The sequence below is a fragment of the Nothoprocta perdicaria genome, unplaced genomic scaffold, assembly GCF_003342845.1.
Source record: "Nothoprocta perdicaria isolate Ctin4 unplaced genomic scaffold, notPer1 scaffold_41, whole genome shotgun sequence".
Classification (NCBI taxonomy): domain Eukaryota; kingdom Metazoa; phylum Chordata; class Aves; order Tinamiformes; family Tinamidae; genus Nothoprocta; species Nothoprocta perdicaria.
In genome coordinates this window covers 3516837-3543610 of record NW_020455655.1, presented here as the reverse complement: position 1 = coordinate 3543610, position 26774 = coordinate 3516837, and the positions used below count along the sequence as shown (strand labels likewise).

Sequence of the window (26774 nt, the reverse complement as noted above, 5' to 3'; positions counted from 1 at the left end):
TCTTCAGAGCAAGCAGTGATTTAGTGGCTCACATGCTTGAGGCAGAAATAAGCCTAGGTTTGGATAGCAGCTCTTCAGATTGAACTGCTGGAGCATCGCTGCACTTTCCTATATGCTTCTTTTATTGCTGCTCACAAAATACCAGCTTTCCATGCAGTTTTAAGCCTCGTGCATTGAGGAAAATAAGACACTCCGGAGGTAGTCAGCAAAAAATATCTGATAGGTTTCTCTCTTTAAAATTGTTTGAATTGCTTAATTTCTATATAATTTCTCCACAAGAGCCAATTTATGCAAGAGTATCCAGTTACAGGACTGCCAAGGCTATGAGAGAACGCAACCCGCAGAACCTCAGTGGACACGTACTGTATGTAGGGTTTTTCAGACATCCAGGAATGCTGCACAGGGCTAAATACAGCCGATTCAGGAACGATTCAATAACATCACTAGAAGAAGGTACACAAAATACATCTTTAAATATCAAAGGCTCTTCCTCTTCTTCCCATTCCTCAACGCCTAACTTACTGACTGAAGATGTCTCCCTGGGGAGCCAGGACACCTGCACCACCTTGTGCGCTTTGATTCCCCGCATGGCTAACATTAAACTCGCCAACCCGTCCAGCCTGCCGGGGTTGAAAAGCTTCTGCTTGGGAACGAAAGAGGTGCCAAGAATTAAACTCACGGAGTGCGTCACCATCCCAAGCAGCCCGACCTCACCTGAGATCAGCTGCCTCTCTGCATCCTACCCACAGCCTGAGCCTGACAAGCTGCTCCTTGGCACCAAGGCCGCCGGCGCTGCGTGGGGCTCTGAGGAGGCTGCTCCCACGGGCAGCCAGGACAGGAGCCTCGTGCAGAGCACTGAAAGCATTGCTGAGGTGGCCACGACCTACTGCGTGCGGGTGAGTACTTCTCCCGGGGTCTCCACTTGCTGCTTGTTCCCACTTCTGGAGCTGGTGCAACACACCGCTTATTTATCCCAYGTGTTTCCTCTTTCCTGATGCCGCATAGGTGGGCCTGTGTTGGTGAATGGAGGGAGTTAAAAGAACTGCAGCCACTCCTGACATTGGTTTCCCAGAGCACAGCCATGCTCCTGCAGCAGAGCAGTGAGGCTGAAGCTCAAGCAGGTGCAGCTCTAGCAGGCAGCACGTGCTGGAGGCAGAAGGAGGGTTTGTGGGGATGGTTTCCTCCCTCTTGTAGAGCCGCTTCCAGCTACTAGGTGTAGAAGGGCTCACCCCTCTGGTGTGTTTATTGCTGAGGGTGAGGGAGAGCGGCCAGYCCGATGCTGCTCCCCGCAACACCCTGGCCCCACATGGCCCAGGTGGGGAGCTGGCAGCTTCAGASCTTGGACACTGTGGGTTGTGTCTGCCCTGCCTGGTAATGACCAGGCACAAAAATCCCTGCCTGTTTCTTTGGGAGACACCGAGAAATGTCCTCCCTGCGTGTTTGGCCATTCGGCAGTGTGCGCTGCCACTGGCATCTATCACCTTCTGGTCAGTAGTCAGAGGTGAGGACGAGACCTGGCTCCCCCTGCTCTGCCCCTTTGCTCCCTGCACCTGTACCGCACTGAGGAGCTTTTTGTTCCCTCTTCCTCCCTGGACTTTCTATTTCTGTGGCCAGATTTTGCAGTTTGAAAGAAACACTCTTGGTTGTTTCTGCCCCAGTGCAGACCGTGGGCACGAGAGAGCAGAAAATGGTCTAAATCTGATCGGGAACAGGGGCTTAGTGTGCGGACAGGCCCCTGCTCCTGCCGGGTGCGCAGCCCTCATGCCCGGCCTGCTCACAGCCCTGGGAGCGAGTCCTGCGGGTCGGTGTTAACTGATAAGGATATTGCTCTGATTAGGCCAAGGGCAGGGGCTTAACACTGGTGGGTATCTCTCAGTTTGTTGTATAGGATGAGTCAGAAATAAGGAGAGAAAAAGCCGTAAGCTTTGCAAACAATTGCTCTCCTGTGTGATGTTTCCCAACCAGGAAAGTCTGAAGAAAAGTGCAATGCCAAGAGAAAAAGCAAGCTCTGAATTCAGCATGAGGGCAGCCAGGCAGGGATGAGGGGGACACGGGGGTACTGGGCGGCCTCGCTGCTGGGCCGGCTTCAGGACAAGGGCGATGCGAGGAGCCCCGCTGTGTTCGGGGCCCTGCGCTCGGGTCCTTCTCTGCACTGAGTCTTTGCTCTTGTTTGTGTTGCTGGACTGGAAGGGAAGGGAAGGGAAAAGGAAGGGGCTCCCGTTTGCGTTTCCCATCTTGCTCAGGACAGTGGTGAGGGAGAACGATGCTCAGCTCCTCCAGTATGCCCAGTTGGGTCCCTCTGCATTCGCTCTTTATCAACTGCTCCCATTAGTATTAGTGTTCATTAATACAGAGCTCACTCTGACATTAGCAAGTTTCCTAAGTGCATTATTGAGCTCCTAGGGGCTGGTTTACAGTGATATTTAAAGTGCCAAATGCAATTTTTGGTGCTGTGCTGCCCTAGAAGGGTTTGCCCTGGTGAAAGGTGTCGCGATGCTCTAAATTGTCAGCACCAGAATCTTCTTTTTAGTCTGTTTTTGAGCAGTGCTTGCTGGTGGAGGTCATGATTCAGGCTCCAAGGCACCTACAGACCGACAAACCATGACGTGCCCRTGTCAGGGCCGGGTTTTCCTGGGGGAGGGCGGCAGGAGCAGGAAACCTGCAGCTGGGGTTTCCTGCTTTCCTGCTGTGGTCGAAACTCGAGGGCTGACCCCCCTGGGCTGTCACCTCCTCGGGGAGCGGGGACTGCGCCAGCACAAAAAAAAAGAAGAAAAAAAGCAAGAGAAAAAAGAGAAGCAAAGCCCAGAGAGGAAATGGGAGGCCTGGGTGAAAGTGGCCCCGGGGTTGGGTTCACAGCCTGGTTTTCTGAGCTGCGGGAACGCTCAGCAATTTTTTTCCCTTTTCATTGATTTTTTCATTCAAAAGAGCCTTTTTAAAGCAGTGCTGGGAAGAGAAGGGCTGCAAGGGGGAGGATTCCTGCCCCATTCCCTGTGCTGCTGCCTGTGGCGGGGCTCTGCTGGGCAGCTGTGCTGTGTTCCTAGCGCTCTGGAGCCTCGTTGCTGTCTACACGCGGCTACAGGGGGATGGCAGCAGCACCCGGGCACATCAGGAGCCCTTGCTGCCACCCGGCTTCCCTGCTGGTCACCTGCGGGCTCCCTAGGAGCCGGCCTTTGAATTAGGCATCAATTAGTGCTATTAACTAGCAGGTAAAATTGCCAGGCTTCAGCCCGGTGCGCTGCGCCCGTGTGGGTCCTGCTGGTGAATCAGTGGCTGCCGCTCGCRCCGCAGCCGGGGCTGCCGACGGTGCCGTGCTGCGGGCAGGCACGGAGCGAGACGTGGGCCGCTGCTCGCGGGAGCCTCCGCAGCCTCTTCCCACGCGCCGCCCCGCACGCTCCCGTCGCCTCCCACGCCGCCCCGGCCCCCGGCTRCTCGCAGCAGCTCCCGGGAAGAAACGTGGTGCGATAGGAACATTCCCGTATCCCCTCGGAAGGGTCCCCACGTCACCGGCAGCCTCGCGTATAGGAGCGGTGCCCGGTCCCCTTGCTCGGACACCTCTTTGCACAGGCACCCGGACTCGATCCCAGTGCCAGCTGCTTGTCCCTGTCCAGGCCTCTGCAGGGTTTTCCATCCCCTCCCTCCGGAGACATGGTCCTCGGGCTGCTGCTAGCTGCACTGCTTTCCATAGCCAAAGGCAGCTAAAACATGAGGGGTGCAGCGAGGTGCTGTGTTAATGCATTTTCCTACCCAGGCTTTTAAAGAAGAAAAAGAAAAAAAAAAAAAAAAAGATCTTTTGTGAATCATTGATAAGTTCAGCTTCACTCAGGGTCACTTATGCAAAAACCTAATATTGATTTTTCATCTCTGCTCAGAGTAGCTTCCCACGCATCTGCTCAGGATGCAGCGGGAACTCACTTATCAGCGCATGACTCACCTACTCCTCTAAATCTTCCTTTTCCCAGGGACCGTGGAGCAGCCAAGCAGCTCACTGAATATTTGACCTTATGCAGCAGGAGCAGAGGTCCCCGCTAAGCTCTGAGCTGAGGCTCCAAGCGTATTTTCCACATTTGCTTTGTTCCTGTTAAGCAGGAATATCTTTAACAAGTGAGATAGCTCTCCGAGTCCTTTACAAAGTCATTAAATGTTCATTAGGGAAGCAGTTCTGCTAACCCTTCAGCTCCGTATTGATGTCCTTCCAGGGCTCTGACCTAATTCTGGAGTTCTCCCAAGGGCTGCGCTGCTATTTGGAAAGAAATCAAAACAGGGATAATAGAATTGTTACGGATTCCCTGTTTAACTGTAYGGAGCCCTTCTCTTTTTAACACACACATTCACTTCAAGAGGTCTCCAAAGCTGAAAGAGATACCTAAATCTGATCTCCTTGGAATGCCCCAGTGGAAAAATCAATTCACAGACAAGGCGAAGCAGAACAGGTAAATGTGGTACCGTTCCCTGGGCAAACAAGGGTTTCACTGTCCTCCTTCTTACCTCCTGGGGATATTTAATTGCAGAACAGAGGAAGCAAACTGGGAAACCCAGATCTGTGTCACGCTGTAAAGGGGAGCAGTCTCAGCACTTCGGTAGCAGGGAGATGGACACCAGCGGAAATGCTGAAGGAATTAGCAAGATATTTTGGGGAAAGATAAACTCAGTGGACAGCATCAAGCTGGCGCGCCTCATTGAGATGAAAACGGTCCCTAGGTTGGGACACAGACCCCCCAGGAGTCACAGGGGGACACATCACTGCATTCCTGTGGGGCCGTCTGCCCTGGGCCCAGCTCATCTGCGCGGAGGCTTTGCCAGGCCTGGCCTCAGGGGCCTTCGCTTCTCTGCTGCTRATGGGAGAGTTGCCCCCCAGCTCATGCAGCCCCCCTGCTTCGGTGACAMAGGCTGCTCAGGGAGCATAAGCAGAGCTGGAGAGCAATGAATGACTGGATTTCATGTCTCTAAAATGCTTCACTTCTTTGTTTGCCATGTGTTGACGTTGCTAGTATCTTTATTGCAGTCCTACACACTCCTCAGTGAAACAAGATATATTTAGTCAGCAGAGCTCAAACGACTGATTGGATTTTCCATTTAGACCATGATTCTGCATACATTTAATGGGCTGAAACCACATTTGCATTCTCTTGTGATGCTCCCCTTATCTCTTCCCTAGAATTTAATGCAGCTGTCCTGTCTGTCTGTCCCTCTGCTCTCTCTAGTACATGGGCTGTATCGAAGTGTTGCAGTCGATGAGGTCCCTGGACTTCAGCACCCGAACGCAAGTCACCAGGTAGGTGGTATCCTGCCAAAAGTCAGCGCAAGAGTAAAAAGYCTGAGTGCTAATTCCTGGAGAAAGCTGGGGGGGCTGCCCAGCTCTTTCCCGCTCGGATAGGAGTTTGTACCTTGTAGTTTGTTAAACCGAGTGGTGTAAAGAGGAAAAATTATGTGGTCTTTTGGAAAGCTTGGAACTTCTGTCACAGACTGCACTGCTACCAGCCTTTGGGCATAAATTGTTAATATACGTGTGTTTGCRAAGCAAGGCCCCGTTCCCCATGGAGCAGCGTCATGCTGGGGAGCTCCCCCATGCCCAGCCACTGCACCCGAGGGCTCCTCGGGGGTGGTGGATGCAGAGCATTTTGGCCATGCCTTAGCACGTCCCCTCCTGCCCCTGCTGCTTTTCTGGCATGGTCAGTGCATGGATTGGGCCTCTGGTGCCRCCTTGTTCTTCCTTCCTGCTGGAGCAAGGTTCATGGATGCTCTTTTGCTTCCTCAACTGTTAGTACCAAACCATCTGGAGAAGGGAGAGGAACATGAACAGAGAGGTGATAAAATTCTAGCTGTTGGCTCCCAGACTTACTGGATAAAAGACAGAAACTGGAAACCATGAGACCTGAAATGCCTATATAACATTCTCTAAAACAGCCTGTTTTGTTCTTACACTGAAAATCAGTAGTAGTTTACATTTACAGTCAGCACAATGTGCAGTCACCCAGTTCCTGCATGGACATATAATGAAGTGCCTGTGATATGGATCAAAAAGAGCAGCGTAGTCCAGCTAGTGCAGAGCAGAAATCAGCTAGGTGCACCCAGAGCAACCCGATGTTCCTCAGCAGTGTCAGCCAAGGACTGAGGTTATCTCCCTTCTGCAAGACATGGGATATGTATGTCATTGCACTTAYAAAACAGAGATTTGGATGGCTTGCCTGGAAAATAATGAATATGGATTACCACTTAAAGAGAACTTGCCAACTTAAATTTGGCCCAGACAGTAAGGTTTTGTTAGACTGAGTTATGTGAAAACTGAACAATGGAATTGTTTCCATCACCTAAAAAAAATGTCGCTGCTTACCTTAATAAACTCTTTTGTATCTGAGAAATTCAGAACTTTGCCTGCTTGCAAAGCAAATGCTGAAGTGCTGAGCTCCCGCATGGGAACTTTGAAGTTGGATTGATTACAGACTGACCAGCAGCAGAGATAACGCTGCTTGCTCGCTGCTGCTCTCCCGGGCGAGCAGCGCTGCAGGTGGCATGCACAACACAACAAACTAAAAGTGGTTTGAAGTGATTCCATTTTGATAATCTGAGCTATTTGTACTGGGAGTAAAAATGCATTTTTGCTCTGGCATTTCACTGAGCAAAAGTCCATGTTCTCTTTCACATGTAGGCAGAAAGGGTTTCTCATTATGTCTCTTCCCTGATTTGCTTCACATATATTTGCCTCTTAGTCTCCTGATCTCTAAAATTAAAAATGCTCATTACCTGCCTCATGCGAAGGACCAAGGCTTATGTTTGCCAGACGGCCTCGAGGAATCACCACAGATGAAAGCCAGYGATTTATTTTCCAAGTTCATTGCTGTTCTTGCATTGTCAAAGCCACTTATCAGTGACAAACAATACCTGGGCTCCCAAATATACGTGGTCTTACACAAGTGGGAGATCTCTGCGCAGAAACGCAGACCTGCATCCCGCCTAGCAAACTGGGAGATGACCAGCAAAACAGCTGCTGAGGTGATGAGGGTAGAAAGCGGCCTCCTCAGTGCTTTAGATAACTTCAGTAAATCAAGGCTGGGGCTGCAGAAAAGTGCTGGGGCTTTCCTGGGTGGTCAGTGACACTTGTGTGCTCAGTGCCCAAGTGCCTGCGAGGGAGAGGCTGGTGGAAAGCGTGTGGAGACGGGAGCTGAGCACCACAGGGCTCTTCCTCCAAGCCGGGCACCGGGTGTCTCTCCTGGAGAGACCTTTTTGGGGTGGTCGCCCCGAGCGCTCTGTGCTTGCTGTGGCCAGAACAAGATGTTCTGGGCCCCTGGGGTCAGACCCAGCCCTYGCAGGCTTCTTCCTTCCCCTCCAGYGGTGGCCCTGCCTTTGCCTTCCCTTGCTTGGCCCTTCAGCTCCTCTCCTGTTGCATGGCCCCTCGCTCTGCTAAATCAGGCTTATTATTGGTGTCTCTATTGGGATATTTCTGGGAAAAAGGATTTTTGCATTAACTGGCAAACTTGAAAATGGAGGGGCAGCATGKTTAGGGCGAAGGGCATCCGAAACGCGCTGGCGGGGACGACCGCTGAAGAAGGGCCACTTTGTCCGGGGGATCCATTTCCACTTTGTTGAGACACACAGTCCCTTCTGTTGAGCCGTGTGGGCAGAGGCCGGGCTGCCAGAGCTGACCCCGGCCGCATGGTTTTGTGCTTACATCAGTCTCTGCCCTGCGCGCCGCGGGGACACAAAGCACAAAGTGGCTCTGTCGCGGTGTGCTCCTCTCCCGCCCGCGCCTGCGCGCTCCACATTTTCAGAGAAAAGTGGGACCAGGCGTCCCACTGCTTTAGTGGGACGTCCTGAGTGTCCACAATGAGTGTGGGCTTCACTGCACAGCCCAGATGGACTAAAGACTCCCATATGTTTCTTGGCATGGGAAGGAAGGAGGCATGAGGAGCAGGATCATGTCACTGGTGGGGGAAGCCTGCGATGCCTCTGCTGCAGGGTTTGGAGAGGTCTGTGGATGGTGMAAAGAGCTGGCCCAAACCCCTTACATTCCCATGGAATACTGGAAACCTTGTCAATGTACCAGTGGTTAGTTGCTATGACTGTGTGGCACTGATGGGCTGATGGAAAGGGACCTGACCTCAAATGGCAGAAGGTGCCTGAGGAGCTCAAGAGCAGGATCTGCTTTGCCTTAAACAACAAGAATGACTTAAATTCCTATAAAGCTCCTGAATTCATTCTGYGGCTCCCAGGGTTGAGGAAAGCTGCTGCAGAGACCCAAATGGAGTATCTCATGTGGCATGGCTTAAAAGGAATACGCCAACAAATTCAAAGTGTTTGAGTGATAAGGAGGAGAGAAAGGCAGAGCAGTAGCTGCTTCAGATTTGGAGACTTTAAAATGGACAAGCAAAGGCAGAACCCATATTGTCCAGAAGCAAGAGGATTAACTGCAAGACCAGAAGGTCTGAAAGCGGAGACCCACCTGAGCACGGGACTGGAAGTGAGCTCTTCAAGGAATGAGTTAACAGCAGATCTCTAGAAAGAAGTCACTGACAGAGTGAATAGTATAGCACCCATCAGCGGTGCCAGGCCCTTGGCCTTGCTGTGCTTCGCATGTCGCTGTGTTGGGATTCCTCTCCATCCTGCTCCCAGCAGTGATGTCAGCGCCATGGGCTCGTCACCAAGGTCCTCCTGATGTATGAAAAGGGTTTGGCCTGGAGACGGGAGCCAAGGGCCTCGCTTGTTGCCTGGTCTCTTGGTTTTTCAGCCCCTTTGAAACAACACTGTCTTGGGAAATACCGCCAGGCAGCGTGTTCCTCCCGTGCACATGCAGGTACTTGAAGACAGGCAAACTTTCCTAAATCACTTGTTTCCTGATTAGCTCTTTGGATAATAATTACATGAAATAAATAAATAAATGAAGAAACTCCTTTTCCTGTAAGAATAAAACAAAATTCCAGTGCTTGAAAGCYTGAATCAGAATTCAGCTCAGGCTTGCTGTGAGATGAAGGCTAAGGCTGTAGTTTCAGAATAAAATTGCCCATTAGAGGAACCAAAATCTGAAATGCTTTTCTAAGCAGAACTGGCAAAGTAGAAGAGAAGCCTACATGCCTTAAGGGGATTTGTAAGTAATGCTCATGYGAGAAAAACACACAGGCACCGTGTCTATATGGGAGGGAAGGGATTGATTGATAATGTGAACCTAGAGCAGCACATTGGTTTCTGAGACCTGATTTGTGTAGAATTGAAGTTTATGGCATAGTTTCATTCCAGCATAACATGGTATTATTTGGGCTTCTGAGTATCTTTAAATTCATTCCCAGCTTTTTGGTGATTGACTTACACATGCACTTAATATTGGGTTGGAGTGAAGCAAGACTTCCCTTGTTTTGGGATATCTTTGGCTCTCAGGTTCGAGCTATGCTGGTCATATTCCRGATGAAGCTCAGAAAAGGCAGGAGCAAACCAAGGAGGATGTAGGGAAATGGTCTGAAGGATTTTTCTAAACTGTTTTCATTTAGGAAATAATGTCAGTAAGGAGCAAAATCACATCCAGTGTTGCCATTTAATATTAACTGTGAACAGCTTCTAACCTGGCCAAAGTTAAACACACCAAAGCAAAACCCAGGAATTATCATGAAGACAAAATGACTAAATGACCACATTTATACATTTGCCAGAGAAGAATATTTATGGACTAACAAGTGAGGGCGGGTTCTTTCTGCTGTTCTACTCAAAAATGGGGGAATAAAATTGAGAGAAGCCCTAAAGATGAAGTTATTTTGCTGTTGATTAACTAGATCACCAGGGAAAAGGAGCCATGAACACAGTGTAATCTGAAGAGACTCAGAGAATAGGAAATGTGTTATGCTGTGGGTTCTGAAGAGCAATTTATGCCTGATATAATGCCTCTCTGCTTTGGATTTTTTCTGAGAGCACATTATGAAGGTTTTGAAAACAAAAGTGGTTTCACAGCCATATCATGTGAGCTGCAGCACTGACTAGTGCAAACTCACCTCGCACTTACAAGAAAACAATGTATGAACAACATATAGCTAGGTAAAGATTGAGTTTTTGCTTGATTTTAACTGAAAGCTCTGAAATTGTAGAGTGAAGTTTAGGAACGTGGCCCTGAGACACCAACTGCATTTTTAGAAAGTTTCTCAGGGAAACAGGCTTCAGTTTGGGAGCAAACTGTACTGAAAGTCTCAGCTGCCCTGAGCTGATATGACAGAAGTGAAAACACATAAATTCAGTGGGCAGTGTGCTTCCTTCCTGCGAGTCTTGAAGCACTGAGCTTCAGTGCTTGCTCAAAATTAAAAATAAAAAGGCTTCAAAATGCAAACGTGCTTGAAAACCCACTGGGATGAGGGCTTGGCTCTTCCCTGCGATCCCCCCTGCAGCTGGAGGGGTTATGGGCTGCACATCCTGCTCTGCAAGGTGGTTTTGTGAGATGCATCTTGCATTCTTGTCTCCCCAGGAAATTGCAAGACCCTGAAATGACTTTAAATTTGGGAAATACCTGCTAGAGATGGAAAAAAATATGAACCAAAACCTCAGATCTGAAAAAGAACGTGAAAAGCAGAAGTAGACAGTACCTCTGCATTTCCCTCCTGAGCTTTATCTTTAGCAAGCACCACAACAAAACGTGTTCATGCTCTAAGAAAAGAACTTTTGAAACCCAGCTTTCTCTTGGGCAATATAACACCCTAATCTTAGAACAAGAAAGGCTTGTGCAAAATTCACAGAGAAAATTTTCCTACTAAGAAGGGTCACAATTGCTGACAGCAGCTGTTGAGGCAATTCTATCAGTGGGTGTAGAAAGGGCAGAGTCCAGCATGGGTTTTGGCCYAGAGCACAGCATGCTGCTTGGCGAGAAAACATCCTCCAAACTTGCCAGCCCAGGTGCTGGATGCTGGAGGAGCCACCACCCCTGACGAGCTGGGACCAGAGGGCTGGAGGACCCTCATGAGCAGCTCTGCAGTGGGCTAGGCTGTGAAACAGGGATCTGCATGCGAGAGAARAGAGTTTTCCTGACTTGCAGAGTGGTCATGAGACATTTCTTTTCCTTTATTTTTGTAAGAGAAACCTAAGCCAGCAGACCAGCCGATGAAGGCTCCCAGCTGGGCTCACTCAGCAGGTTATTTATGCTCTATATAAGMCCAGCTAAGGCAAGTGAGGGCTTCTATCTCAGGAGACCTGTGAGCCTTCCTACAGAAAAGGCTTTGAAGGGATGAGGTCCTTTCTGCTTCTTGCAGTTAATTGAGTGTTTTTTATTTCTCCTCTTTTCTTTCTGGAAATTTTTATTAGGTGAAATGGTTATGTTCTATGAAGGGGAAGAATCAATCCAAACTAGACTCCTGTTAACATTGGGATTTTTAGGTGGGGTTGTAACAGTTAATCACAAGGTTGTTACCCCTAGTATAGCTGAGGCACATTAAATGATCCAAGAGTTTGTGTTTTTCTTTTTGTAGGGAAGCAATAAGCCGGCTGTGTGAAGCTGTATCGGGTACAAATGGAGCTATAAAAAAGCGGAAGGTAAATACTGCTTTAACTGAACATTTATTTCTGTATATGCTTTTGACAAGCTAGAGATGCGATTCCCAGACAGGCTTCAGTCCCCACTGGAGTTGGTGTGTGCTCATTCACCTGAGCTTCAGGTAACACAAAAGCCTGTTTTTAGCAGGGTGTTTAGGCTGYTGGTTTGGGGCTGCCAGCAATGCTCTACTTTACTCTTAAAGGTTAATGCTCTGAGAAGTGTTTCTGCTCCTACCAGCCTCTGCAGTGCTTAGAGCTTCAAGATTTTAAGGTTCTAGCTGGTAGAATGCTGGTAAAATTCTTTTGATTGCTAAAGGGAGCTCATTGACCCGATTAGTTAGACCAAAACCAACTAAAGTAAAAACTAAACCAGCAATGTTTAATGGCTTACCATTTATTTAATAACTGGTATGTAGCAAGGAGCAAGATAAGTAGCTTCTGCAGGGCAGCATTCATTGGAAGTTATTGATTTCCATTGGTAACCAGGGAGCATGGGAAGAATATGAACTTGCTCCTGAAAAATGAATGTGAGAGTTTTTTGATTTACTCAGAAACACTTTATCTCCAGGAAAAGAAACAGAGTTCAGTGGGAGAATGATGCGTTCTGAATTATTCAGACAGCTGCAACTCTTAGTTCGTTGCAATTTTGCTTCTTGAAACTTGTTTCCATTATTAACATAAAACCCATGCGTTCAAGTACTGTATTTAAAGCTGATTTTTGTTACAAGATCTGTCTGCATTTAATCCTTAATCTATTGAAATTCTTAGTCACACATGGTAAAGTATGATTCACTTTGATATGTTCAACTGACAGTCTTTTTGGTTCTTTTTCAAAGCCTCCAGTAAAGTTCCTGTCCACTGTGCTTGGCAAAAGTAACCTTCAGTTTTCTGGCATGAATATAAAGCTGACCATTTCAACAAGCAGCCTCACTTTGGTTAATGCTGACACGCAGCAGGTAGGATACCTATAAACCAGGGTCCTTTTTTCTGTGCTGCTGTTTTCACCTCCTTTGGTGGCAGCTGAAGGGAAAGATGACGTCCTTCTAATGCAAAGCAGTACCATTTAGTCTTGGTAAAGCTGAATTGCATTGGTGCTACTGGATCTAAAAATGAGAGTCTTTTGGAGAAATTTGACACTTGTCATATGCCACTTCTGTTTATAATAGTGTCTTTCATGTGGATGGATCTCTAAGCACTTGGCAAATTGTTTCTCTATGTGTGTTTCTGTTTGTACAGTGCCTAATAAACAAGGCTCTAGTCCTCGCTGGAGCTTCTGACAAGTCCTAGGGGGAAAAAAAAGATATAAATAATGAGTCAGAGCTTGGCTTTGGCATCATTAAGCTATCTCATGCCTGGGTAATATATGTGCATAAGCAATTATCCTATGCAAATTCCTCCTCGAAGTCCGCTCCCGCGAGCCCAGGCTCGCCCTGCATCAGGGCTGCTCCCTTCCCTGCACGTGGGATGAGGCAGCTTGGTGCTGCCCACCTCGTTCCTCCCTCCAGTTCTGGCTTCAGCTCGGAGCGTTACCTCACGCTGGGCTGCTCCTGGTGTTGCTCCTTGCTGGGGCAGGGAACATTAGGGAGGTGGTTTCACCCGCCGGTGTTGGAGGAGTCGTGGTTCTGGTGCTGGGACAAGGCTGCCTGAGGCCGAACTCTTTGGATTCCCCAGCGGCACCCGTTGGGTAACAGCACCCATGTCCCCACCGTGTTGGGTACTGCAGCCAAGAGCTTCCCTAAGCCCAGCAAGGCCCCAAGTGTCTACAGTGACTGACGGTGCCTCACAGGTTTGGGGTGCCCTCCTCTGGTTTGCTCTAGGCCCTTACTTAACAGATCTTTGCAAATTGAAAATCCTGTTTATGCTCTTCTTGCAGTGTCACCACACTTGATTGAAAACAGTTTGTAGTAATGTGTGAAACTACCAAGTCAATCCTTGATCTGGCTGGAGAAATCTGTGACAGACTAATTTAGTGCTAGCACCAAGAGACTCAGGATAAGATTTCAYTGGGGCCTGTTCTTTAAAGCACCATCATTATACAAGGTGGTCRTTATATAAGCTGACAATTCTGGTTGTGTTCAACTATATTTATCAAGAATTTGTAAATGTATCAGGTATCTCTGGTTACTCTCCCATCAAAGTTACAAGCAGTTTCATACTCATCAGGTTATAAGTTGATGGCTTTCTCTAAAAGGAAACCTTTTAAGGAAGATTGCTCGGGGATCCAGATATAACTAAACATGAATGCATGCCTTTAAAAACTAGTCCTGCCTCTTGCTCCTTCCCTCACAAATCGTGTGTGCATGTGTTAATGGATTGGGTTGTCATGAACTTAATTGCTTGCTCCATGTAGTTGTGAGTTCTGTGTTTTCTAAATGTATGGCACACGAGCACATTTAACTAGTTTGTCATGCTTTTCAGATTATTGCCAACCATCACATGCAGTCCATCTCATTTGCTTCTGGAGGTGACCCAGTAAGTATTGATTTACCAGATATGCTTCTGTAGGTACAATGAAACTACTCTGAGAATAAAAGCACCTTCAAATACTGTATCTCATCCTAGGCTGAACAAAGAGACTCAAAGGATCTTTATGGTAGATAAATATATGCCCCTTTCCCACTGTTTGTCAGTGASCTCCAGATTCCGTTGACTTGAGGGAACGCATAAATATAGTCCAATGCCTTATGACAGGGGTGATCAACACCAGTGCCTCTCAACTTTAGAAGAATATCAAGGCAAACAAAGTTCCTATGAAGAAGTGGCAGAGCCTTCTTTCCCCTCATCCCCCTTTTTCTTTTTCCTTTTTTTTTGTGAATATGAGTTTTCTTCAAGTGTCATGGTAGTAAACTAGGTGGCATTATCATGCAAGAGGCTGTCTTCTTCCAAACACTTTATTGGAGTGATTAGGAGTGTTAAATTTGTAATCCATAGCCATGTCCTATCTCCTCTCTGAATCTGTGTTCTGAATGTCACACTCTATGTGTKTGGAAAATRYATTTTCCAMACAGTTTTGAATTTTCTGTCCTTCAGTTTTGTTGTCTCCTTGCTTTTATGAAACGAGGAAAACAGAAGGCTCTGGGTCATGCTCCTGATAACRCTGGGGTGGGAGCCACATCTAGCTTCAACTGAGGAATGACTGATCTGCCTCTTGGGATTTAGCAAACCGGCCAGGCAGGGAAATGAGCTGGGAACTGGCCTTGAGCACTGGAAGGGCCTTCCCTGGAGGCTGTGGGTGTTGGTGGCCAGCCCAGCCGCTCGGAGGTGCCCACAGGCAGCAGCTCTGTGGTGCCGGGGTGGGTCCAGCACAGACCTGCACTCAGCTGGGAGGTCTYGCAAGACCCCGTCCCTCAGGGGTAGAGCCTGAGAGGTCAGCTTAATGGTGAAGTGTTTTGAGGTTCTGGGAAGCCCAGATTCCGTGCAAGTTCTTGGGCTTTGCAGACMCTTCAGGATGTGGTTTTCTAGGTATCTGCAGACACTGGCGCAGCACTGCGCAGAGAGTCGCAAGCTGCCATTTCTCGCTGGCTCATGCTGTTAAGCTTGATTTTGCTTTATGTTATAGGAGATTTGGCTTAACCAAGGTGCCCATGACCCAAAGTTATCCGTGTCCCTTTCTTTAGATGTAAAATTGAGTGAATTTGGGTTGCAGCGAAAATTCTGKTTGCTGAAATTCTGTGAGCGCCACTGATGTGGTACAGCCACCTCAACACAACTTGCAAAGGGTTCTCCCTGCATTCACATAACACAAAAACAATTTTTCTAACTATAGCAATAGTTCTCATGGTAAGATCTAAACGTGAAGCCCTGAATAAAGTTTAATTAAAGTTTCTATTTATTTTTTTTAGGCCATTTTTTTCTTTTTTTAACTCACTAAAGTCCAGTCTGAATCTTAACATAAAGTACTTCATTTACATGCATAGCACTTGCCTTCTAGAAACACTTTCAGATACTCATTTTCTGTACTCTTTACTCAAAGCTATCCATTTTTATGGATAGTTGAATAACTTAAATATGTCTTTAATATTCTCTTCTTGGGAGAGGGGAGAAATCTCAGAAAAGTGCCAGCATAGCTGCTGTGCTCCATGGGCCGGTATTCCTGGAAAATTGTATGAAACAGAGGTCTCTGTCATGGCTGCACATATAGAAATAGCTGCTATATAGAAATATAGCAGTGCTAGTTACTTTCTCAGATTATTTTTCCAAAATTYTCTTTATTCTTAAAATAGGATATAGATTCTGTAGGATGTGTCTGCTTGTCCCCATGTGCAGAGGCATGAGGTGCTTAACACTACATTGGGGTCTGAACATACCTCATATCACCCTGCACTGTTCAGGCAAGGCAATAGTCTGCCTTAGAGGAGGCTTTACTTTAGAGCAAAGTCGTCCATTCATGTACTTAAACATTGTAAAGATATAACGAATGGTAGACATGGCTCCAGCTGTTTTGGTTTTCTAGTTGCTCTCTAGACCTAATTCACTTAAAAATGTATTTAAATTATTTATGAGCTTTAAGAAAAAGCTAAGAGGAAGCTAAAGCTAAAAGGAAGGAAATTCACTTCAATAAATGCATAAGAAATATTTTGCTTTCTTTGCTTTAACAATATTAAAGCAGAGATTGCAAAAAAAAAAATCTAGGACAAGTTCAGCTGACCCCAAGATTTGCTTTTTCTGTCATTCATTGTGAATTATTAAATGATTGTTCTTATGCATATTGCAAATGGGGGCCTTCGTTTCCTGCCAGCTGATTGCATCTTTCCTCAAGAGAGCCATGCCTTTAAGCTGTGCATTGCATTTTCCCTATCCCGCCTTAAGGATTCAAAATAACAAAATGCATCTTTAATTATTAAAAGAATGTTATTCATTACCTCACCATTTTTACTATAACAGTGAATTATCAAGTGGCTCTTTGCTTTTGCAATATGACCAGAAATGTTAATTCTTCTATTCCAGCTCTCTTCTCAGTTTCACTCAAAAGTAATTATTATTTTAATGGTGCCTGGAAAGTGAGCCTGAAACAGGCAACTGCTTATACTGACTTCATCTGATATCAGCAACCTTGAAGTCCAAAGGAACTAAATGAGATGGTAGCTGGGCTAAAATCAGGCAGCAGTGAGGGAAATGAGAGGCCAATTGTATTATGTGGTTTTTGAAAGACAAAGCCAACCCTCATATTACACACTGACAAAATCTAACATGCCCCTTGTGGTGTTTTAGTGCTCTTTCATTTTCCACTGCTCCTGGAAAAGGTTGTCCTGGTGAAGTGATGTGCTTGGAAGTGACTGAGCCCTGGGATCAGTCATGCAGGGGAGAATAGGAGCTTTGGGAAGCACTGGAAGGCAGTAGCACTGTCTGCTGATGAGCCTCTGGTCATATTTTGCTCCTGTTACAGAGTTTGGAATTCAAAGCAGTTTTTTAAAAAAACACAATTCAAAATGGTTTATTGCGTATGTTAGGGGAAAAATCACTCAAAGGGTTGTTGGTCTTTCCCTTGGTCTGCTTTGCTAAGCAACTCCAGTTGTTTTTTCTAAAGGAAGTATGAAGGAAGCCTGAAAATGCTTATCTCTCTACTCTTGTCACTTTTTTTGATAGTGTTGCTGCTAATAATAATATTAAAGACATTTATCTACTTCTTTCCCAAAGGACACAACAGACTACGTTGCATATGTAGCAAAAGATCCTGTTAATCAGCGAGGTATGGAAACAATTTTCAGACTGTGATGCATATTTATATGATTGCTTTAACAGCACCAAATTATTACATGAATTTTAAAGGTGCTGGGCTAGCAAATAGTTCAATAATCCACATGACTTACAATATCACTGTGCAGAGATGGATAATAGCATGCAGACTGTGACTTTAAACTTCACACTTTTTGTGCAACCAAGTGAGAATGTGAAGGTGGGATGAAACCTTCACTGCTGCACAGCAGCTCTGCAGAGGGGAGATTTGGTCTTTAGCATCACTCTGTGGTCACAATTTTCTGGGGTTGAGCATTGGAGCCAGGGCTGGTGGCAGGAGCTTGGAGCTGCCCCGGGTTGCTGGAGCCACCTGCACTTGCCTTGTTTTTTTTGCTGTTTCCTATGAAAACAGCCAGAATCTACCTGCAGGGTTGGTTCTCTCCTGTGCTTGGGCTTACCACCATGCAGGGAGAAAACAGAAGATCTAGGAGCATTGCATGAAGGAAACATAAATGGAGAGTTGCTTTCATAGAGGTAAAAGTTGCTATTATGACTAAAATATACCCAGAGCAACTACCTTAACATATCAAAAATCTCTGTGTTTTTATCATCCTAAAGCTATTTAGATGCCTAATGTCATGTCTGACTTTAAGCAATGTAGCTCGTCTCTATATCTTCTGATATGAAGCGTGTTTATTTCATTAAAGAAAGGTGTCTTTTTGCAGCATGTCACATCCTGGAATGTCCCGATGGGATGGCGCAGGAGGTGATCAATACCATAGGGCAGGCGTTCGAGCTGCGCTTCAAGCAGTACCTGAAGAATCCATCTAGCCTGGTTACTTCTACTGAAAGGTGAGCGTGCTGTTCTCACTTGCTTAACGGGCAATATTCTTTTCTTTGCTACTTTCCAGGAAAACTATAAGCTGTAAAGAGTCCCATAAATGAGATGCTTTGGATATGCCATTGTTCTGGACATATGCTGATTTAAATATATGTTGCATGCACAGAATATAATAGAGTAAAATCAGCTTGTCCTAGTAAATTCTATAGATTTTGGGCACATTTGTACAGCTGCATAACAACTCAGGATTCAACTGTGCCGTCCCTTAGCTAAAACAGCCTCATTTTAAGTCTTTCAAGTAAAAGGATCGAATATTTCTGTGTAAGGGCAGAGAAAGTGAAGCAAAGAAATTTTGCTCTGTAAACAAGGTGCAYACACACTGAGCCAGGTCCTCATCAGCGCCAAGTTCAAGCTCACTGCAGCTGTGGAGGGCACATGGTGGGAAGAAAAGCAATTGTAATTTACCTTTCTGCTTCTCGGCTTATGTCGTGGCAGAGGCCTGAAATTTTGCCTGGTGTGACTTATATCAGCCTTGCATTCTGAATTAAACACATGCACCACTTGGTGTTTTAAACTGTGAAGCTCTGTATTCTGCACAGTCATCCACATGCAGGAAAATACAGAACAGCACTTCCACCTCCAATTATATTTCTTTTGCTATCTSTAGTGTTTCAAATAGTGATCTATTTTCCTAAAGTAGCCAGAGAGGACTTTTCCTGGGAGCCTGGCCTAGCTTATACCACAAGCAAATCCCAGCAATGAGAAAGGGACTAATTGGATTCCGTGCTCGAACCCATCCTGCACCCGGCCCTGCAGAATGGTCCTCAGGCAGAAAACTCGGATGTTGCTGTGTGAATGAGTCACCCGCATCCAAACTACTATGAATCACATAATCAAATACTTGCACTGTGTATCACATAATCAACTACTTGAACTTTATCTCTTTCCTGCTTGAGCCCTTTTATCCAATTATATTCTTGTTAAACAGAGAAGTAAGATTTGAGATGGGCTTTTTATTTCAGGACCGGAGACAGTGCAGGAAGCACCTAGTTCTTTTGCACTGTCTCAGCTGCACATTTAAACCATCATCATTCTGGTTTAGCTCAAGAAAAACATGGTGCACTATCCTTGGTGTCGTTTGGTGTTTCTTCCAAGATGGAACAAAATAGTTATGTTGATTATAGTTATTAAAATTAGAATAGATCTCCCTCTGGAAAACTATGTTTTTTGTAGCAATGTTTGATTTTTCTAAAACAGTTGCAGGCCTGTCTAATTCATTGCCACRTGGGGTTTTAATTTCCCCTCAAGTCCCACACAGAGCAGTCTCATTTGATTTATATAGCTGAGATAAGAAGCCAGAGGAATTTGTTTTACCATCTACACTTTAGGTGCCTTCATGTGCGATGCTTTAGCGGTCTCCTGTTTACCAAAAAAAAAAAAAAAAAAAAAAAAAAAAAAAAAAAAAGTTCAGTGAGTGGCACTCATATTTTCACCGAAAAGAAAAGGGATCCAGACTGTTCAATGCCAAGGAAATGACTAGACCTCACTACAACTTAAACTGTGGGTGACTCCATTTGTATTTCAAAAAGAAGCAACTGGAAAAAAGAAAGACAAAACTCTATGAAAGCTTATGACTCTAAAGCCTTTAAAACCTGTGTATGTCTAACTTGTGCCTTCTGTGATGCACAAACACTTGRAACATTTGTCTGCACTGGAAAGCAGTTGATTACATCAGTCACTTTATTTTTCATATTTTTTCAGTGAGGCAGTGACTGATAGATCGTCTGGGAATGCACAGGAGAGGGAGGATCATGAATATTACAATGAAATTCCAGGGAAAGAGCCTCCCACTGGTGGAGTATTGGACATGCGAGTGAAAGTGCAAACAAGCCAAAGGACTAATTGTCCCATGCAGTGCAAAAAGCAGTATTGCTTGGTAAGTACCTCATCTTCTGGAATAACTATTCACTGCCTCTTCTGGGAATGAATAATAATGTATGTGATGTTGTGATGAAAAGCGTGCTATTAACATTAGAATTGGGTCCTGATTACCCTGGAAAAGGCTTATTTCTTGAGTAGATTTAGTGACACTTAGTATAAATTTGGACCCCAAAGTGCTTTCTGAATATTAGCTGGGTTGTCCTTAGAGTACATTTAGCAGATAGAGTTCACCTTACAGTTCCCTTGTTCACCTTACAGGAAGTAGATGGACATTTACATGGCTTGTGTAAGAGAACATCTGCAAAATCAAGGGCTATGTTAATGTATATACCACATTAATTTACTTTTAGAAGTGTTTCAAGGCACTTTATTAAATCATACACAGCAAAAATACATATACCCATGGTTCTTGAGTAGTCAGGAAGAAAACCAGCAAGCAAGGAGTAAAACCAGCAGAGTTCAGACTTGCTGCACAAACTTTGAAGCCTGCTATGCTTGTTCTTGGAAAAAACAGCATTTCCAACCGCAGGGAAACAGGTTTTCCTCAAAGAGAGTGGGATCAGACCTGCCTATTGGAATCCAGGTTGTCTTGTCTGAGAAGCTGCTGCTACCTAGGTTTGTTGGGTCTGGTGGCCACTGTTCCTAGGTTATGTTGCCATATGGTAACTCTRTGAATTTTCTGGTGGGTCAACTGAATGGGGGACAACACTGCTGATGCTGAACATTGTGACTTTATTGGTCAACAGATAAAAATAATGTTAAAATTCTGTGGTCCTTTGCACCCCACGTTTCAATCATGATATAAAATGAAAGTGCAGGCCCAGCTTTCTCTTGTGTGAGTGCATCACTTCATTTCTCAGAGACAGGCAATGTACTTTAGATACATTGCTGGGTAGTTAACAGTCTGTGCAGGGATTACAGTGTGTTCAGACTTCATGTCTGTAGAAAGAGCAGTATTGTCATGAAACGTGATTTGAGGAAACTGGAAATGATTTTTGTTAAGAAGATTTGTTCAGTTACCTAGGTTCCACTTAACTTTATAATGTCCGTGCACTATTTATCTGATGAAGATCCTCTGTGACTGTTTTTGTGATTTTTCTGCAGACAGGCAGCCCRACATTCATCAATATATATGAAAACTGCCCAGAAGAAAACAAGGCTCTGGGTATGGACTCTCTTTTCCTCTCATGCCTATTTAGACCTCACCAGGCCAAGCTGCCTGGAAGAGCTGCCCACTTGGTTTCAATACAATGGTGAAAAGAGTTCTACTTATTAGGTCATTTCTAGTTCCCTAGATGGAGGGCAGACAAAAAGGCCTTAGAGCCTTTCAAAAAGCCACTAATTTGTCTTCATGTCTGCAGGAAGACTTGCTCATTTTACTTGTCATGATACTGTACAGTAGCTCTTTGTTGTTTCAGTCCCTTTTATACTCTTTGTTGTTGTATTCCTTTTCATACCCTTTGAGGAGGGAAAATAGTTCTTAACAGTCTCTGAAAATGCCCGTTCTCCCTACAAATGCTTAGGGGACCAAGGCCGTCAGCTGAGACGGTGGCTGTGGTGGCYGGGTGCTGGCACCCGCTCAGCCTCAATCACAGTTTCACGTTAATGGGATTAATCCCGTGCAATCCCGTGGGATTGCAGCCTCCAGTCCTTTCTGGATGTCCCTCTCCGGAGCCGCAGCCCTGAGCGGGTTCCTCAGCTCTGCTTTCTGTGCAGCGAGGTCCCTTCTGAATTCCCACCGCGCTGCTAGGAYGGGTTTGGTTGCAGGGCCCACAGGGGATAGTTCTGCCTCTTGTGATATTTTTGATTTAAGTGAAGAAGAATTCAATGGTTTCTACAAAGGGAGGATGAATAAAGAAAAGAATGAATGGATCTATGAATAAGAAGTTTGCTAAAGAGCAAAAATGTGTGCTATTTGGCTAGCCGAAACAGTATTATGTTCGCAGACTGCGGGGGATGTTCCGTTAGTCTTTCCCTAGGCCAGGAACAGAACCTGCCAAATGCGGCTTGGCTCTATGGGCAGAGACACCAGGCAGCAGCCGCCTCCATCCTCCTGGCTCTTCCCGCAATGCCCGCTGTGCGGGGGGAAATGAAAGGCCTTGGCCCCATGCAGTGGATGCAGCTCGTGCCTCTGCCCAGGCAGAGGTATTAATTTCCCTGTAGGCAATGGCAATTTCAGTGCTGGTGCTGATCGGAACAGAGCTTGAACCACTGTGGAGCRTTTTTGAAAACTTCATTCTTGCCCATTTGGGCTAATGTACCTTGTGCCTTGTAGCCATGAGGAAGAACTACTTCATCAGCCCATTTTTCTTCTCCTTATGAGGAGAATCCTTAAGATCATCCTTAAGAATGATCTTAGTGGGATATATAAGAACAGCAATATTTCTRTTTTCAGCTTGTGCAGCTAAAGGAAATAACCTCTGTGCATAYTGCATATTCATTGCAGGTAGTGGGGCTGAAAGAGCACCGAAGACAAGAAAAGATGCACCGCTGTTGAAGCCTGCCTCCAGGACAGACCTTTTTGATGACCCCTGTTACATCAACACGCAGACCCTRCAGCCCGCGGCGTGCGCGGCCCGTGGCAGCGCCGCGGCCCAGGCCCACGGGAGCCCGCTGCACCACGCCAGTACGTTCACACCACAGCACCATGCTTGACAAGGCCTTGCAATGAGAGCTCTTGTCAGCTCCACGCATAGAGCTGAGCTGGGCTTTCCTAGTAAGAAATACTGAGGAAGTGTGCRTGGGAAATCTTCCTGGTTGTTTTTTAGATTATTAAATTTGAGATAAAGCAGATTAGGAATACTGATAGAGAGCAGATGGAATCACCTTCCATCTTGGTGGAACTCTTGATTTAAAGACTCAAAGTGGTGGATATCCAGTAGGTGACTATATAATTTCTACATATTTTCTTCATTGCTGAAAATAACCTATTTGTTATCTTCACCTTTTCTGGATCCCTACTTAGTGTTGGTCCATGCTGGCTTTACACAAAAAGGTGGTCTTAGGATTGGACAGATTTACAGTAAAGGAAATCTGTGGCTATTGAGACATGTCATTACCTCAGGCTGCATTATGCTGTCAAAGGAACTAGCCATATCCTGAGGAGCCTGCAGTTGCACAACTCCATTGAAGAAGTGGTATCCTGGGTTTCCTTAGAGAAATCCTGCCTGTGAATCATTTGCAGTTTGACTGGCTGTATCCCAAGCCACCCAGTTTTGTTAGTACATGCAGTAATTGTGCGCTTTTTCACAGCAGATGCATCATGCTGTAATCCTTCCCTTCTGGCCCCGTTGGCCATGTTGTCTTGCATTCCTGCACATAGCTGGAGTCGCTCAACATGACTCTCCCAAGTAGATGTGACAATCGCCTCGGAGCTTGCTAAGGAAGAGGGAAAAAAAATGGATCTTTAAACATGTCTTGTGGCTAAAAACCCAACAAAAATCCTGTTTTACAGGGAAGTGATGACTTTTTAAATACAATTGAAGAAATACAAAACCAAAACAACAGAGCATTACAAGAAAAACCCAATCGTTGATTGAAATTCCTGTTCCCTAGCAACCCAAGATTTTACCATTGGAGGTRTGGGGAGGAGATGCAATGATAATTTTACCTAACGCTCTGGCGTGTTGTGAGCCTTTCTGCGTGCGTATTACCACAGCCTGCGAGGCTGCTTTGTTCACGRCTTCATTTGAATTTTTCTAAAGCCTAACAGCTATAAAAACATTGGCTCGCTTCCATTTAGGATGAGGTTCTAGGTGAAGTGTCCAATATGCTCCTTTTCGTTTAATTTTAGAATTACCGGAAGCTGTTCAGCAGAGTGCTGCAAGCAACACAGCTGGTCTCCCCATTATGCCACAAATAAAACAACAGCTAAAGAATGAAGATTGTTACCATGGCAAATTAAACAGGAAAGCGGCAGAGAGCCTCCTAGTGAACGACGGGGACTTTTTGGTGCGAGAGAGCACAACGTCACCTGGACAATACGTCCTCAGTGGACTTCAGGGAGGCCAGGCAAAGCATCTGCTCTTGGTGGACCCCGAGGGGAAGGTAGGAGCCTTTCAGGCACAGAAACGTCAGGCTGGCTCAGATGGCTCAGCCACGAGGCACGGATGGGTTGCACAGAGTGGAACCGATCTGATTCTGCGCAGGTTAATTTAAAGTTCAAGAACTTGAAAGCGTTTAAGTTCTGTGGAAATAGAAGTGAGGAGCTTAAATGTTTTTGTGTTCTGTGTTTTGAGTTAAGATGATGGCAATTAGTGTAGATAGGAGTACACTTAATGCATCCTTCAAGTTGTCTTTATACTGCTAGAAAAATAACCTTAACATCAAAACCCAAAGCTGATCAGTACACTTCTGGAGACAGAAAAGGGAGAGCTGGTTTAATATCCAGCTCTCCCTTTGACCTGCTTCTGCTCAGCTCCTAGAAAAGTGTTCTCAGATAGCATTTCTCAGAGGAGAGGGTAAATTGGAAAAGTAATTCTTAATGGGCATACATAGTCTTAACTGACTCSTATGCTTTTTTATGTTCCACACATCAGCCTACACAGTAAAGGGATATAAAGGTAGGAATTACTGTATGTAGCCTATTGATCCCACTCTAGGGAGTTCAGTAGCTTAAATGACTTTTAGTCATTTAGCTAGGCTCATATCCAACCAGTTTTAGACACAATATAACTTGTATTTATTTGTTTATTTATTTATTTATTGCTTCTTTCCCTAGGTAAGAACCAAAGACCGTATATTTGATAGCGTGGGTCATCTTATTCAGTATCACATGGAAAACAATTTGCCAATCATCTCTTCTGGAAGTGAAGTGAGCTTGAAACAGCCTGTGAGGAAAGACAGTAATGTGGGACAAATGCATTACCACAAATAATCACTTGGATCTCACAAATCCCGAGACAAATCATTTCAGAAACTCCATTGACTGTTATGAAACTTTATATTATGAAGCCAGTTCAAAAAAGTATAGACTGCGCATTCTGCTGTTGTTCCAGAAGACTTCTTTTTGTGTGTGTATGTATGAATWTATGTATATGTGTAGATCTATATAGATCTATAGAGATCGATATGCATAGTTATATATATAATCTTAACAAAATTATACCTTCAGAGTGTGAGGTTCATTTGTGAAAAGGTATTTTAGACATGCACAAATGTCACTTTCAAGGTCATACTGAATCAGTAACTATTTAAAAGCACAATTAAAACTTTACATGCAAAAGCTCACTTGAATGAACTGCTGGAACATTAGTATGTGCCTTTTAGAACAGAATTATTGGAAACCAATATTATTTATACTGAATTAGTTTTGGGTGTTTAAACAAACACATTTAAGGTTTTAACTATTTGCCAAAACAAATACAATTTGAATATTACTAAAATGTCATTTGCTTTCGATAGACACTAATGATTTCATTTTGCTTGTAACAGCACTTTACTAGCAAGTAGTGTTTGAAAATCATAGCATTCACAATAGAGAACGGTTGTCTGGTTTCTTAATCATTTTTATCATTGTCTGCCTACGCAAAAGACTTRAGATTATGCAACATTTACAAAGTTGAAATTAATATATTTAATATAATTTTGGAATAGAACTTGTTAAAGGACAAGCATGCTAGATCCTAATATTTTTGTTTTGCATACGATTTTACTGTTATTACCAACTAATACTGGAGATTTTTCTTTCTAAAGGTGTAGGCTAAATATATTTTCATTGATTTCATAGACCTTTACAAACTAGAGAAGCTGAACAAAACTAATAGTGCGTTTTGAGAGAAAATTATTTAGAAGTTTGAACTCTGCATGTGTTCTTATCCAGTGCTCTTTCCAAAATGATATATGATTTTCCATTTCTTCATGTAGAGTTCATTTGCTCCTAAACATGGCAAAAAAAAAAAGTCTTCTAAAGAAAACTTATGAATTGTTTTGCCACAATAAATACTCAAAATATGAGCAGTCCTGCATTCAGTATGAACAGTAGTTTCTTGGGCTTTCTGTTAAATAAAATGATTTAATATGTAGCTGAAGAAAGGGGAGGGGGGCTTAGGGAAGGAGACTGGTAGTCTGGGTGATGGCATCTTTGAGAAAGTTGTCCCTTTAATGCCTCCTGGCACAGCTGGGGACATTCCCTCACAGCCCACCAGCTTAGTTCAATAGGGCAGACAATTGGTGTGGATAGTCCTGCAATCTCTGGAAGAAAAGCCTTGACTCTAAAAGGGAAATTCTCTTCTTTTGCTTAATGCCTTTGTGTTAAATGGGATGTATTATCAGAGCTCTTTTCTCTGGAAAGGACACACAGGCACAGAATAATTGAGGATGTAAGTGTTCTTAGAGGGAAAGTCTGATGTAAAGGTTCATATTTAGAGCTGAGTTAAAAGCATCATTTTTATTTTTTTCAGCTAATAGGCCCAAAATATATTTTATTCCTCAATAGTAACATGAATAAAATATTCAATTACAAATATTGAAGCACGTATACTGATGCTTTTAAAGAGCAGTAGCTGGTTTCCTTGGTAGGGTCAGGCAGTTTTGATACTTCAAGTCTCCAGAATAAAGATTAAAGTCCTGTTCTATGGTGTCCAAGGTTCTCATCTGAGAACAAGGCTCCCAGCAAAAGCTCATGCTCAAGTTCTACGCCCCTGCAAAGCTCTTTGGTAAGCAATTATTAGAAGTGGCATATCAACTCCATGCATGGTATCCTTTCTACTTGCAGGGCTTATCAGACTTCATAAAGTATAATATTAACAGTCTTTTATTGAAGAATGAAGTGAAAATAGTTGCTTTTGTGACACGTCAATAGGAAACAGGACTTGTACAGAGC

General features: G+C 44.8%; 1 protein-coding gene across 1 annotated transcript; it reads left to right on the top strand.

The window, feature by feature from the left end:
* On the top strand, positions 1–25906 carry SHC4 (SHC adaptor protein 4). Its single transcript, XM_026045801.1, has 12 exons — positions 1–896; positions 5202–5272; positions 11430–11493; positions 12330–12449; positions 13912–13965; positions 17131–17182; positions 17895–18021; positions 19772–19946; positions 21056–21116; positions 22398–22577; positions 23745–23998; positions 24672–25906. The coding sequence occupies exons 1-12, from the start codon at positions 324–326 to the stop codon at positions 24825–24827; spliced, it is 1887 nt and encodes a 628-aa protein (XP_025901586.1). The 5' UTR covers positions 1–323; the 3' UTR covers positions 24828–25906.
* Positions 25907–26774: the final 868 nt, after the last annotated feature.